This window comes from Plasmodium chabaudi (assembly GCF_900002335.3).
Source record: "Plasmodium chabaudi chabaudi strain AS genome assembly, chromosome: 14".
In the NCBI taxonomy this organism is placed as follows: Eukaryota; Apicomplexa; class Aconoidasida; order Haemosporida; family Plasmodiidae; genus Plasmodium; species Plasmodium chabaudi.
In genome coordinates this window covers 1,866,208-1,883,054 of record NC_030114.2, presented here as the reverse complement: position 1 = coordinate 1,883,054, position 16,847 = coordinate 1,866,208, and the positions used below count along the sequence as shown (strand labels likewise).

At 23.6% G+C, this 16,847-nt stretch overlaps 3 protein-coding genes across 3 annotated transcripts; 1 reads left to right on the top strand and 2 right to left on the bottom strand.

Moving 5' to 3' along the window:
* Positions 1-201: 201 nt before the first annotated feature.
* Positions 202-9,405, bottom strand: PCHAS_1451000 (bromodomain protein, putative; the record flags this gene model as incomplete). Its single annotated transcript, XM_016799785.1, has 1 exon — positions 202-9,405. One exon carries the CDS (start codon positions 9,403-9,405, stop codon positions 202-204), a length of 9,204 nt encoding a protein of 3,067 aa, XP_016655030.1.
* Positions 9,406-10,593: 1,188 nt separating this feature from the next.
* PCHAS_1450900 (conserved Plasmodium protein, unknown function) lies at positions 10,594-12,033 on the top strand (the record flags this gene model as incomplete). The annotated part of the gene is made up of 2 exons (XM_738797.2): positions 10,594-11,745; positions 11,887-12,033. 2 exons carry the CDS (start codon positions 10,594-10,596, stop codon positions 12,031-12,033), a joined length of 1,299 nt encoding a protein of 432 aa, XP_743890.2.
* Positions 12,034-12,641: 608 nt separating this feature from the next.
* Positions 12,642-15,722, bottom strand: PCHAS_1450800 (sentrin-specific protease 1, putative; the record flags this gene model as incomplete). Its single annotated transcript, XM_016799784.1, has 3 exons — positions 12,642-12,677; positions 12,762-12,890; positions 12,981-15,722. 3 exons carry the CDS (start codon positions 15,720-15,722, stop codon positions 12,642-12,644), a joined length of 2,907 nt encoding a protein of 968 aa, XP_016655029.1.
* Between the last annotated feature and the right edge of the window lie 1,125 nt (positions 15,723-16,847).

Sequence of the window (16,847 nt, the reverse complement as noted above, 5' to 3'; positions counted from 1 at the left end):
ATATTCGGATTAATTATGCATACACACACATATAAACAAAACTATAAAATCAATGTGCATGCACATTTTAAAAGAGAAAGAATAAAAAGTGCATACACCCCAATATAACAGTAAACAATAAGCTGTAACGAAGCCTTTATGCAATTTTAATGCTGCAACGGCGTAGGTGGGTATGGGCTTTTATTTTTTTATAAGTCGTTCCTATTCCTTAGCATTATCATGCTCGTCTTTCAACTTGTTCATGCTTGCATCAGACTCCACATTGTGAAAGTTGCTGCTGTTATAATTTGCAGACATGGTATTTAAATTAAAATCTGTATCCATGGTATTATTGTAATTTCTGCTTTGATCTATTGAGCCCATAAAGTTGCTTGACAAATTATCTTGTTGCATATTATTAATTGTTAAATCGCCCGTTTTGTTCATACTTAATTCTGAATTATTAAGTAAATCACTGTGTTCTATATTTATACTTTCCCATGTATTGTTGAAATGTTTATTTTTGTAAAAATGCTCAATTAAGATGGTGTTATAGTTTTGTAAATTATCATCTCCCTTTATTTTGTTAACTATATCAAGAAACATATTATCAACAATTTCACGTAAGTATGCACTAACTGATGTGGGGGTATTATAGAGTTTACAATTTGTTACTATTAGATATACATCATCAATAAATAGACTTAAATTATTATATTTTCTTTTTTTACATCGGAAAATGATTTTATTTATATACATTGGTTTTTTTATAACACTATAATACATAGGTGCATATGTTTCATTAACTTGATTTAAAAATGCTTTATAATTTAATACTTGTGATATATCTTTCATTATTGTTAATAATTTTTCATTAAAGTTTTCGATTATTTCTTTTATATTATTATATGTATTTCCTTTTTTCGATTTCTTTCGACTTGATTCATCAGCATTTTTATCATTGTATGCATTTAAATTTGCGCTACTTTCTGATACCATACTAGAAGCTCTAATATATTTTTCTGTTGTTGAATTTGTTTTATTCATATATTCATCAGTATTATTCATATGTTTATCTTTCTTTCGTTTTTTCTTTTTTCTGTCATTTTCATCTTCATCTTCTCTTCTTTTTCCAGATTCAATCATATTATATTCATCACTTTCTATTTGCTCATTATTTTGTTCTCCACTGTTTGGATCATTATTATATGATTTTTGATTGGCTTGTAATTTCCAACCTTTTCTTTTTTTACTTATTGATAAATTACTTTTTGCAGTATTATAAACATTTTTATCCTTACGTTTTAATGCTGTATTTTGTCTATATCGTTTATTATTTTTTTTAATATTTATAGAATAATTTGTATTCATAAATTTTTTATTAATTATTTTTCCGCTATTATCTCCAGATAAATCATATAGATGTTTTTTTTTCATGTCTTTATTTTTACCATATTCATTACCATGTGCATATTTATCTTTTAATTTTTTCTTCTCTGTTTTTAGATTATTTTGTTCAGAATATTTTTTATCAGTATTCCAATGTTTTATATCATCTCCTACTGTTGGAAAAATATTAATAATAGTTTTAAAACTTTCTGGTGTCTCTAATAATTTTTTTTTATGTTTTTTATATTTTCTTTTTTTAACAATTCCATTATTAAATAATATATTATCATTAATAGTTCCTTGATCATTATATGCATAGGAATCATCTCCTGTTTGTTTTGGGTTCAGTTGATTCATTTCTCCTGCATCTAAATTTTTTTGTTCTGATTCTTTATTTTGCATAAGAATAAAATATTTTTTTATCAAACCTCTAAAATGTTTCCATTTTAAAAAAGTTTCAATATTTTTTTTTCCATAAATATATAAAGTTTGTACATTCTCAATATAATTATTTTCACTACTTAGATATTTTTCAACATCTTTAAATGAATTTTTTAATAAAATTTCTTTTCTTCTTTTCATCATTTCATATTTATAATTTTTGTTAGAACGTATTTCGTTCATATCCCCTTCTTTGTAGTTATTTTCATAATTATCGATTCGTGAGTTTGCATCTACATTTCCATAATTTTCCCCTGGTTCAGTAAATTCATAAATGCTTGTAGTGTTATCATTTTTTTTGATATATATTCTAGTCCATTTTAGGCAATGAATTAATTTATAATTATTTTCATTATCTTCTATATTATTATTTTTTGCTTGCATTTCTCTTATAATTTCTAATTGTTTTTTTTCCTCTTCTTCATCTTCCTCATCTAAAAGTTCATTTATTTTTTTTTTTTTTCCAATTTCATTATCATGTGCTCCAGCTCCTAATTGTGAATCAGAACCCGAAGATGAACCCATATCTGATGAACACACAGAATCATCATTAATAGATTCTTTAAAAAAATGTTTAATTAACCTCACTCTATTTTTTTCGACTTTTTTAGTTCGTTTAATATTTATATCTCCAGAATGTGTTGAAGCATTATTATTTAATTTGGTTAACTCATCAGAATTATTAAAAATATTTGCTATTTTTTTTTCACTTAAATATAAAATATTATTATTATATTTTAAATAAACGGGAGAATGTAGATTTTTAAACTGCTCTAAAATAATTTTTTTAATCATTGTAATGTATATAATTTTGTTTTGATTTGTTATAGTTCCATTTTCAATATATTTTCTTAACTTATTTATTTGATCATTTCTATTCATCTTTTTAATGTTTAGGATACTAAGTCCAACACTTAAAAGAATATTAATAATGTCTTTTCCACTTAGATGTTCTATAACTCTATAGATATTTATAAAATTAATATTTTGACTGATCTCTTTACTATTAAGTTCATCAATATAATTTTGTGTTTCTTTCGATTTTTTATTTTTTAGGTTTTGATTATTTTCTAAGTATTTCATATATTTTTTTTTTCCTTTATCTTTTTTAGCTAGATTAAATGTGTTATTTATTTCGTAATAATTCCCTTGGTCCTTTTTTTTTTTTTTTTTATTTATATCTTGTTCATATTTATTTGTTTCCCCTTCCTCTATTTCTTCATCAAATTCTTCAATACCAGAAAATTCGTTGTATCCATTTTTTTTTGTCTCTTCAATTTGCGTTTCATTTTTAAATTCATCTCGACCTTTGTTCATACGTTTATTAGCATTAAAATAGCTGAAGTTATATTTGCCCTTCCCATGAAAAGTATATCCTTTACTATCTTTTGCAAAGTTTGTATTTCCTTTTTTTTTGCCATCATTTTTTTGAAAAAAATTATTTTGTATAAAATTTCTTCCTTTATATTTTAAATTTTGTTGATATTTTTGTTTTTTTAGATAAGCACTATTTTTAGAACCTGGTCCATCATTATAATTATTATTGTCTAGGTATTCTTTTTTATTTCCAATTTTTTGTTGTATTTTTTCATTATATATGATATGATTAAATAGGTAGAAAGCATAGGAATAATTTTTTTTGTTTTTTTTTTTATTTGTTAAGACATCATTTTTATTATCGTCATTATTTTTTTTTTTTTTTTTTTTTCCTTTTTCATCACTTGAACTATTACTATGTTTATCATCATCGAGACTTTCATTATCTTCTTCACTAAAACTAAAATCAGTAAGATCACTAAGACTATGCTTTCCTTTATTTTTTTCTTTCTTCTTTTTTTTATTATATTTTTTTTCAACTTGATTTTGTTCCTTATTTTCTTCATCACTCATTTCAAAAATATCGCTATCTTGCTTGTTTTTCATTTTCCCTTTTCTATATTGATTTATATCCTTTTTTTTTTTTTTTTTCAAATATTTTTTATCATACCCTTCAAAATCATTATCACTATAGCTACTATTCGTTGCGTCGTTATCATTGCTCGTTGTACTTAAAGTAGCATCATTGTCTTTTTGATCATAATAAAGTTGTTGTTTATTTTTTTTTATTTTTAATTTTTGTTGTGCATTTTTAAGTTTGTTTTTGTTTTTCTTTTTATTCAAGGATTCATATTTTTTATTATCTAGCCCTTTTTTTTTCCTACCAGCTTCTTGTTTTGTATTATTATTTCCATATTTCGAAGTAGGCAAGTTATTTGAATAATCCTTTAATATGTTCCAAGGGGAACATGAAATAAGATATTTAATATATAGAAAATAATTAAGAATATTCTTATCATAAAAATGGGAACCAACATAATTGTAATTGTCTATCATATCAATATATATATCTTCTTTGGTTAGAGAAAATTGTATAGACTTAGCTTCTGATTTATAACAATATTTATTATAAATAATTTTCATTTTTTTTTTAATATTAATAATATTATTATTAGCTCTTTCTTTTTCCATATTTAAGAGATAAATAATTTTATTTAATTTATCTTGATGCTCTAAAATGTTTTTAAAATCTATTCCTTCATATTTATATAATTGTATAAAATGATAAATGCATTCTAATATACACACATTTTTCGATTTATAAGAATTTTTATTATTTCGTTCATCTGTATATTCTTTACTTAGAATAAAATTTATATCAACTGATTTTACAATTGCATTAATATCTTTATCACTTATAAATGTATTTAATTTTGTTTTTAATATCTCTTTAATCTTTTTACTGTCTTTAATTTGATGTTTTATTATTAATTTGATTAACCAACTTCTTACATAATTCCTTTTTTCGTCTATATATTTTTTATAAAATGGATTATATGTACTTACATGCATATCTAAAAATCCGACATTATAAAATATGCAGTTCGTATAATTAATATTTAAATAATTTTCATTTCCTTCTCTATATTGATTATTTATATTTTCTCCATACACAGTATTATAGTTATTAGCTTTATATTGGTCCTCATGCTTCTCTATTTGGCTAGTATCATAATAATTATGCATGTTCAGGTTATCTACATTATTTTCTTTCACATTTTTACACATGTTTACATCAACATAAAATGGCTTGATATAGTATTTTCTTCCATTATTTGATATATTTCTTATAAGTAAAAAATCGGTATGATAAAAGAGGCTGGAACTGTCTTTGTTACTACTTGTAACATTAGGAGGAGGATTATTTTCGCTCATCTCATATTTAGCAGCGTTCGAATAATTTTCTACTTCCGAGTTGGTAAGCATATGTCCATCGAGTTGATTTTCAGCAAGAATTGGATCCGAAGTATTTAGTTCATTTTCTATGTTAGTTAATACACCGTTTTCTTGAGTCTGACTTGTGTTATCAAGGTGGTTGGCTATTGCTTGTGATGGTTCATCGAATATGGGATGGTCTTCATTTTCTTTATGCATAGAATATACAGGGATTGTAAATAGTAATGCTTTAAATAATTCATTTTCAATAAATGTAAGTTTTTGATCTTGTTTTTTAATTTTAATAGGGACACCAAAATAATTAATTGGATCTTTTATAACATTAATTTCACCAAATGGCTCTATAATTTTTTTTAATTTATTTTTATATTCAAGGGAATATAAACTTTCATCATCTCTCGTTGTAAAATAATGATTTATTTTACTATTCATTCCTAGTTTTAATAAAACAAAGGGATCTTTTTCAACATATTCTAAAATAATTAATGGGCTATCATCATTTAATAATAAACAGGAATTATTATAAAAAAAAGATGAATGGTCATCTATTTTGTTATTTACATTATTATCAATATTTATATTTTCATTCGTATCATCTTCATCAAATATTGAATGATCATAAGCTTTTTCAATTGTCCATGCATCTAAAATATGCATATCAAAATTAAAATTTTCATTATTCAAAATGTTTATAATATTTTTAAAAGTCTTTCTAATATAATAATTTTTATTACTTGCATTAAAATATTTATTTATATTTTCATATTTATCTATGTTCCCTATACTAAGATATTTTACACTTCTACTGCTTTGTCGATTTCCTAATTTAAAAAATTTATTTATTGGTTGATTAAAATAAGAATGTGTTTTTGCAACTTCAGGAATAATATAATCCCAATATGAAGAAATAATTAAATCGTCATCCTTTTGTGTTAAATATTTTTTTTCTAAATTTTCCCACCCCCATGGTACTACATCTTCATTTTCCACATCTTCTAATTCGTGTAACTTAGTATAGTCATTATTAAACTTGATATTAAACTTCTTGTAGTCGTGATAATATTTATGTATACCTGTTCGAAAGTCTAGTTTATGAAATCGAGAAAAAGCTATGACTCCCTTTTTATTTGATAATTCAAAACTGTAATAATAATCTTTTGTCATTTGAGTATTTACATATACATTGTTGTAGGAAAGAATCATATTTTCTATTTCATGAGGATTATTTTTTTTATAATAGCTATCTAATTTTAGGTGTGAAAAAAAAATAATATTTTTCGTTTTTTTTAAAATATTTTCAGCACATTCTAATCTATCCTTTTTGTTATTAATAAAATAGCTATCATCAAATTCGATCAGCTTATTTTTTTTTTTCATTTTGTCTAAAGCTGTAAGAGCATTATCCTCATCAGCATTCGACAAAATTGAAACTTGTTTATCAATGCTTCGAAAATTTTCACCAGTTTCATTTAGAATATTATGAAAATTGATTGCCCCGACATTTTGATATTCATCGGGTTTATAAATCAAGCACTTTAAGAGAATATCAGAATGTTTTTTGTCTTTTAAAAATAGATTTCTTAACATGTAGGAAATATAATAATTTTTTTCTACTTCATGTAATAATTTATTATTTAGTTTATCAAAAATATAATGTTCGTTATATTGAATATCTTCCATTTTAAACTCATCCATAATTTTAGTAAAATTTCCTAAATATATTTTTGCATCTGTTTGCCCATTTATATAATTATGATCCGTATTTAAATATGTATTAAAATCCATATAAAATAATTTATTCGTTTTTTTATTTTGTAATAATTTATTATTATTCATATGATTATATGTATGTTCATATTTTTCATTAAAATGGTTAGAACATTCATCATCATTTTCTTCATGACCATAATTAACTTTATGTTTTATCATGTTTGAAATTATATTATTTTGTTCAGCATCTAACATATCGTTTGCATTGGTATGATCTACATTTTGAGTGTCATCGATATTGTCAGGATTGTTTATATGTCCATTTGCATCGACAATAACATGGCTATTTGGTTGATTAACTAAATTTGGATCTGTATTTATATCATGAGGGTTTATTATATGACTTCCATTTTGGATTCCATTTGTATTTTTATTTCTAAGCATAGGGGATGAATTAAAATTTTTCAAAAGATGTGGATCAGAAAATAATGGGTTTTGATATAAATTTTGCATATGCTTCAAATTTGATCGATTTTTTATTTTTTTATTTAATTTATTATTTCCTTGTGTATGTATATCATCATTAGTTCCAAACACTTCTTGAATTATATTTTCATTTTGCAAAATATTCTTATCTATATTTTTATTTTTAAATAAATAATTCGTATAATCATCACTATTAAAGGGGTATAACGAATTATTATAGTTATAATTTTTTATGTACTTATAATTTAAAAGCATAAATATGTAGCTATTATTTATTATATGATTTCCAAACAATTCAAGTTCATTTTTTAACTCATCATTATTTATGGTATGATAATATTCCTGATATATATTTTTAAAAATGTTACACTCATCATTATTTTGTTTTAAATGTGTATAATTATCTTTATTATTATAATTATTATCAAATGAATAAACAACGGAATTATAAAAATCTGTTTTTTCTTTATTTAAATCAAAATCTTTTATAATTTCATGTTCTTCATTTATTTGAGAATGAACATTATTTATATTTTCGACATCATCTTTATCATCATTTATATTATCCTCTTCAATGTCATTCATAATAAGCATATTATCACTTATGTTATTTTTATCTAATTCATAATCTGGAATAAAATTGTCATCACCACTTTTGCAATATTCATCTTCTAATTTTATTTTTTCTTTTTGATCATCATCCTCGAAGAAAAAATCGCTAATCGGTTCCGATATTTCATCACCATTTTTAAGATCAGATACTTTTTCCTTTTCATCAAGGAATTCTATATCTAACAAATCATCTACATTATCATTTTCAAATGTGATATTATTTTGTTTATTTTTTTCGTCCCCTATTTCTGGTTCATCATAATTATTTAGAAGATCCATCAAACTGTCATTCTTATCACTAAGCTTGCTGCTATTCTTTTCAGAAAATATAAGATCATCTTCTAATATTTCATCATTATTTTGTTCGTTTTTTGTGTCTTCTTCGTTTTTATTCGATTTATCACCTAAGCTTTCATCGTTAAAATGGAATTCATTGTCTATATCAAAATCTATTATATCATCATTCATATTATTTTTAGATTCTTCAATTTGATTTTGATCTGATTTTATTTCATCAATAAAATCGTTATTTAAATTGTTGGAAATATAATCATGGCTATCATTCTGAGATATGTTATTATTTATTATGTCTACTTGGGAGTTTCGTTCATATATACTTAGATTGTCTACATTTTGTTCTACCTCCTTAGGGGGTGATTTATTATTTTGGTCGTTTTTCGTATGAACTTGATTTTCTTTTAAATGGTGTGAGTAAGTAGTATTTTTTTTTTTTCCCGAATTCATAAGATCATTCATATAATTATTTTCATTTTTTCTAAACTTTTTTAAATCGACATTTTTATAAAAACATAAATTTTTATTTTTAACATGATTTAATTTGTTTTCATCAAATATATCCTGAATTTCAATATAATCTGTATTATGAATGTTAATGTAATTATTTACTAACTTATTATTAAAATTTTCTAATAAATAATTTGAAGAAAAGTTATTTGGCTCGAAATTTAAAATATTCGATTCCAAATCGTTAGGGTAAATATAATTTTTGTCTATATAATCTTTATTTTTATTTTCATCTTTTCTTTTTATTTTTTTATAACTTAATATATTTTTATCATTATAAAAATTGATTAAATTGTCTGTTTTGTAGTATTTATCTATATTTTGATATTTTATCATATTATAAACTTCATAGGAGGTTTTTAAAAATGTATTACCATCCTCCTTAACATGTGCAGGTAAATAGCCATTACACATGTGCGTATTTACATCATTATGATTGTTATCGTTAATCGAATTTTGTTTGTTTAAAAATTTTTCATTATCTTCTTTCTTTTTCCATATCAATTCATTATTTTTTAATATTTTTAGCAACAAATTTTCTTGATTTAACCCCAAAGTATTGCCTTTTTTTTTTTCAGTAAATTCTTGACCTGACTTGTTCATATTATTTAGGGATATATTTCTTCCCTGTTCATTCAAATATAAATATGCATTTTCTTTTCTTTTTAAATCGTTTATTTCTATATTTAGAAAAGAATCAGTTAAATCCATTTTGTTTATCTTTTCTTCGCTCTTTTTTTGTTTTTTAACGATTTTTTTTATATTCACAATGTTGCGAAGAAGAACAAAATACTTCTATTTATATTATCAGCATTTTATCATAGGGAATTATATTGACCGAACTGAAAAAAGTAAACTATTGTTTACTTAAATAAGTACAAGAAAAAATGAAATATATATTATATTTGTAATATTATAGTGATGGTATCACTTAAACAGAAACAATGTTTATACAAAAAAAGTAAAAAAAAAAAATAAAAGCAAAGCAAAATATGGAATAAATAAAACAAATAGCAGTAAAAATATATATTTTATAAAAAATTAATCATCAATTATTTTATTTTAAAAAAATATTATATGTTTTGTTTGGAATAATTCATATATATTTCACTTTAAATAATGTTGCTATATATATCCCATTTTATGAACAATATATATGCACAAAATTTTGCATGGTGATATAAAAATGTATAGCTATTTTTTTTTATGTATTTTTTTGTTGATATTATAAATACATGGGTATATATTTTATCTATAATAATAAGTGTAATCATATAGTATTTATTTTTTTTTATTTTCAATATATTTATATAAGTATGAAATATATTATATTCCTTTTGAAATACATTTTCTCATTTTAAAATACAATTATAAGATAGCTACTATTTTTACATTTAAAATATATATGCGTGTATGTATACATTTTGGGGTTGTAAACAAATATTAGTTTGAACTACAATCGAACTAGTATTTATATAAATTTGTCAAAAAAAATTTACTCCCAAACAAAATAGCGTATCTACATATATGTGTCACTACATAGATATGTGCAAAAAAATTTGCATATTTTAAGCATCACTAATGATATAAATAAAGTAATTTTTTTCAAATATAAGTCTCACAAAAAAAAAATAAAATTTTTATAACGTGTATAGCATATATGTAAACCTGTGTGTTTATGCACAATATTGTACTATACATGTGTAACTATATTGTTGAAAATAATTATATTAGAAATTATTTTTTCCACTGATTTGTATGAACATATAAAATTAATAAGACATGCGAAACTTTCATATAGATAAGCAACATTTTTTATTGTGAAAATGTGATATAGGGAGAAAAATAAAATAACGAAATCAAGAGATATTGAAAACGAGACCAAATAATAGTAGGAATATGGCCCTTCGAACATTCAAATATAGTTTATTCGTAGTCCGGAATACAATAATAAGTAGACAGTCAGAAAGATATGCATTGCTTTGGGGTCATAATTTTTGTTCCAATAGTACAGACAAAAATAATTTAAAGTTTCAAATCAAGGAACAAAATGAAATTAACTTGTTAAAAATTTTAACAGATAAAAATATAACACCAAGTAGTGTAACTACGAATTGTGAAATTGTAAATACTATTGGAAGTTTTAGAGTCCTTGGAAAAAGGAATAATTTAGAATATGATAGAATTTTATACAAACCAGATAGCTATGAAAAGTTAAAAGAATTTGTAAAAGCTATAGAGAAAGACGATAAAATAATAAACAATTATGAAATTTATTATTATGAAGAAAATCTTAATAATATAAAACTAAATAGAAATCAAGAAAAGAATGAAATATTTATAAATATAGAACACATATTAAAAGATAAAAAAATAAGTAGTTATGAAAAAAAAAATTTTCTTGAAAAAAAAAAAATAAATAATTTATATTATTATAATATACAAAGATATGAACAGAATTCTGATCCATCTTCTTTTTTAATTGATAAAAGACGATTAACAAAAGGTGAATATAGATATCAATATATATCAACAATTTTGCCATATATATGTTTTGCTTTTATGTTATTCTTCCCACATTTTTTAATATGCTTATATATACCATATATAAAGGAAAAAAATAAAAAGCATAGAGAAATATGTAAAGTTATACAAATAAAACAAAATATACACCTATATAAAGATATAAAAACTGATTATATTACAAGTATATTAGATAATAATATTAAAACAATTATTTTATTTTATAATAGTAAATTATTTTTAAATAAATATATTAAATCATTAATGATAGACTTATCCAAAATTTTTAAAAATAATTCGATACCTATTAATATTGTAGGTATAGACACATCAAAACAAAATATACCATATAATGTTATAAAAGATATTAATAATAATCATTATCCGTTGCTTTATTTTATTCTACCTTATCATTATGATAATGATAGTGCCGTCCTTAAGATCGACAGCCCACTCACTTTTGAGAACATCCTTTTTCAAATCAAGGACTTTGTTTATATCCCCGAAACGGTTATGCAGCAAATAAAGGTTTGTATATAGCATATTCCCAAATTGTGTAAAAATAATAGAGCTTCACATCATTTATTATGCTTATTACGTTCATTACATTTTTTGTGTGCAAATAGCGGGTTGTTATTTTTGAAATTTTTATATTTTTATTATTTGCAGGAACTAAGCATTAAGACTAAACTTCTCAAAAAATGCGTTTTTGAGCATGAAATAGTTGGGAAGAGAGACGAAGATATTTTATATGAGTATGGAACTGAGTTAGCTCATTTGTCTTGTCTTCAATATAGTAACAAATTTATTTTTTAATTATTAGTTGTTTAAAAATGTAAAATTTAATTTATTGCATATGGTATTGTCCAATGCATGGTTTCCATTTTCGAAAATTTGCACTTTTGTTTTTACTAATTATTCAAATACCAATTCAATTTTGTATTTATTTTTTAACTTATTTATTAATACCATTTTAATTTGTATTTTATATTAACACATTACCAAAGCAAGCCATAAAAATGACTAGCTAAAAAAAAAAAAAAAAAAAAAAAAAAAAAATTATAAATAAAAGTGGGCATAGTATTGTAACTAGCCAATAAAATTTGTTTAATAAATAAAAAGAGAAATAAGGCGAGTTAAAGTTTTGTATATACACATGCTAAGTATCGAAATTAGTTTGTGTATAAAGCGAAAATATTATGCTTGTTACGAAAAAGCATTATAAGATTAAACGAATTTAGACATAAAAAATGGGGATATAAAGAGATAATAAATAAATAAAGTCAAAACAAAACGAATAAAATGATATATGTTATGGAGGGCAAAAAAAAAATGTAGGGACAATTGGAAATATATCAAATCCAATTCGAGGCAAGGATTATATAAACAAATTAATGCATTATTTGTTTTCTCATTTATGGTGACTAAAACACGAGATGCCCCTGAGATATTTCATAAACCTGCAGAAAGAAAAAAATAAATAAATATGCAACGAAGTCATGGATGTATATGTACTCATGCAATACGAACATTGCTTTGCATACCATTTTTAGTCGGATTTCTTTGATGTCGCTTTGACTAAAATCAAAGTCTCTGTTGAAAGTTAAACATTTTGCAAACATGCATGTGAAAACTCCACAGTCATATCCATTTTCCTGGCATGGTATTCCTTCCTGTTAAAATGGAAATAAAAAAATAAAATATATAAGTATTAAAATTTGTCAACATGGCTAGTAGCTATTTTTCAGTAGGTAGGGTAGTACCTCTGGTAATCCGCTAGGATTGTATGTCCATGGAGATATGTCTATATTGATTTGTTTTTTGTCTTTAACTTCATCAACAATGTAACGTTTCATATATTCAAAGAATTTTCTATTTGGCATATTTAAAGAATCATATAATTTAATTTGTTTATCCTTTATATTGATAGCACCTAAAGTCCAATGATTTCCACTAACATGCAAAGGTATAAGTATTAAATCATATTCTAAGATATCAATTTTTTTTCTCTTTGTCCATCTAGCTACTTTACTATAATTATATGAACCATTAAAATTTAAAGATTGAAAAAAGAATGTACTGAATGTAAACATTTTTGGAAGATATGCTACTCCACTTTTTATACCAGCTTCATTATATTCTTGTAGCATGCTAAGATAAAAATTAATAATTTCATCATTTAACCAACGTGAATCAATAAGACATTTAATTTGTGAATACATAAGTGGGACATTAAATTTTTCAATCAAAACATTATTATCACTTTTTTTATTTAATATTAAAATAGCTTCATCATAATAATTTTTTTTTCTACATTTAAAAAATATATTTTTATCTATTTTATTTATTTTTTCATATTTATTTTCTTTTTTATTTTTATTTTCAGATTCTTTCTGTTTATCAATACGTAATTTTTCTAATGCTTCAATAAGTGAATCTTCATCATATTTTAATATTACATACTTATCTTCATTTCCTAAATTAATATCATCAACAATTTTGATAGTATCATTACATTTACTAAAGGAATTATTTGTTATCGTTTCATCAGTCTTATCATTATTTAGTGTGCTTTTTTCATTTTGATTTTTACTAATAAATGAATTATTTAAGCCTTCACCATTTATATTGTCATCTATATATGTATCTATAACTCTCATTAATGATTTATATTGATTTCTCATTTGTTTCATATATTCATTATTTTTTATATAACTGCTAACAGGTTGTTCTCCGAGGTCTTCATTTTGCTTGCTCATTAAAGAGGATTCCTTTTTATTATTATTATCAAATGTCCTTTCGAACGGTTCCTCTTTTTGATAATCTATTTTTTCATCGATTATAGAATTACTTGGTTTGATATCCGATATTAGTATTACATCATCATCTATATTTTGTTTAGAATAAAAAAGTGAATCTAAAAAAGCTGATTGGTTATAACTTTTATTTGTAGCTATACTTTTTTTCTCATCCAATTTTTGTGAATCTTTAATTGTTTTTTCTTTTTCAGTAAGGGTAATAGTACTCATTTGTTCGGCTAAATAACTTTTCACACTTTTGTTTGTTTCTCTTTCATATTTATCATCTTTTTCTTTTTCACCAATGATGTTACTTTTAGTTTTGGAATGATCTATATCCTTATTTTTTATTCTATGTTCTGTCAAAAGGCCATGCATGATATTTGTTTCGGTACTTTGTGCACCTGTAATAATGCTTGCCTTTTCAGAATAACTAGCTTTGCTAATATCTATTTTTATTTTATTTTCTTCCTCCTTTTCTGTTTTACTAATTTTTGCATGCTCATTTTGTTCATGGAGTTGTAACGTTTCGAAAGGGGTGTGTTGGATGCTCGATTTAGGGGCAAAAGTAGAATCATATAGATTATCAACATGTTTATTTTCAAATTTGTTGTTTATGGATAGGCCATCCAGCTTTTCTTCTTTCACAGTGGGGATATGAATTTCATTTTGTTTTTTTTCTATTGGTTCGTTTAAAATGTTTTTATTTTTTAAATCGGGAGCATGCAATTGAAAATTTTCAAGTGCATTGTTCGTCGTAGAGAAGCTTAAATTATTTTCTTTGAGAATATTATGATTACTAATTGTGGATTTTGAGTCAGCATATTTAGCGACTATATCTATACCTTTATGTACTGCATCGTTTATATTATTTTTAAATGATAAATTATTATTTTCATCAATTTTTGTTAAATTATTTTCAATAGATTGGTGATAAGGATAGTCTACCAAATCATTGCTTGACATAAATAAATTTTTAATCTCATTTTCTGAAAAATCATATGTAAAATCACTTCTTTTTTTTCTTTTTTGAGAGACACTCTCCCCATCACGATCTTTATACTTGTCTACGTTTTTTTCACTATGCCTTTCGCTATGTTTTTCACTATGCTTTTCGCTATATTTTTCTGCATGTTTCTCTGCATGTTTCTCTGCATGTTTTTCTGCATACTTTTCTGCGTATTTTTCATATTTTTTTTTATAATGCTCTTTAATTTTAGCTGAAATGATTGACTCATTCTTATGGTAAGTATCTACAGAATATTTATCATTACTTATTAGACTTGGTGCATATTTACTTCGATTTAAATCCTTTTCTTTATACTTTTTTAATTTCTTATCTATTAGTCTGTGTTTATCTGAAATTGAATTTCTATCATGTCTTGAGTTATTATCTCCTATACTATCATTAGTAAATATTTTATTTTTTACGACAGACGAAACAGATGAATATAATGTTTTCATGCAATTCCATAAGAGTCCAGTAGGTTCTTCATTTTTATTATTATTATTGTTTTCATTATTTATGTTAGTATGTTTACTATGATGTTCTCTATGACTACTACGAATAGTATGTTCATATTTATCTCTCAATTTTTTTTCTGAATAATAATTTGCTATTCTTTTTCCACTTTCAGCAATAGAATGTCTACTCGCATGTTTACTTGACCTGTGATGATGGTGTCTATGTGATTTATCATGTACCATTTCTTTGTCTTAATTTTTATAATAATATTTTAAATGTTCATTTCTGTTATTTTTTAGTTATGAAAATCTTTAGTTTATTATAACATTATTTTGTGTTAATGTTTTTTCCTTCGTTATTTCACTGTTTATAATGTATTTTATTCACCCATGCGTGTGTTCCTATATTTATGTGTGTGTGTGTGCAGCTAGCCAAATGGATGTTTGGCTCTCCAACTTATAATATCAATTTACACACAATAAGCAGGGTTCTATATAGGGTGACGTATGAAAATGTAAGATAACAAAAGGGGTAGAGTATAAATAGAATAAATACTAATTTAAAATAAGGAAGCTATACATTATTTAGAGCTTTAATTATATATGAAAGAGGAAGTAAAAAAAGGCAGGAATAAAACATATATGCAATGAGATGGATTATATATAAATGGTCATCATTTCGACTACGTTTTGGCGACGTGTTTAAAGTTGTCTTGCTATTTTTAAGAATGTATATATTGCTCTAATGAATGAAATAAATTTATAAGTATGGTTAACCACGTAAATATACAAGCACTAGCAAGTCTCATGTATATATGTGGTAATACACACACATGAATTATATATTATCGACATTTAAAAATATAAATACTAATAAATAGTGTATAGGATAGGAGGATATATTGTATACACGTATGTATGAAACGATTGAATTACACTCGCATTCTAAAAACCATAATTTTTATGGATATATCATTAATAGGGTTATATGAAGATAAGTATATTTCACATGTATAATAATCAGAAAATGTTTTATATTGCATTCTTTTTAGTAATGTAATAAATTCGACAGACTTGTAGATGAAATAAATGGGTTTCACTTCTTGTATATGTATATATAAAGACAAATAAATAAGAAGGACAAAACATAATATTTCCTTCTATTTAGTAAGTGTTTTTTGTATTCAAAAAAACTACATGTAAGCACACTATGCTCAAACCATAAAGCCATTTGATATTCAGTGAATACCGAAATTCGTATTGATACATATATGTATAACTAAGCATTAATATATATAATATAAAATAAATAACTCGATATATAATACGTTATTATATAATTTTGGGGGGAGAAAAAAATGTATATAA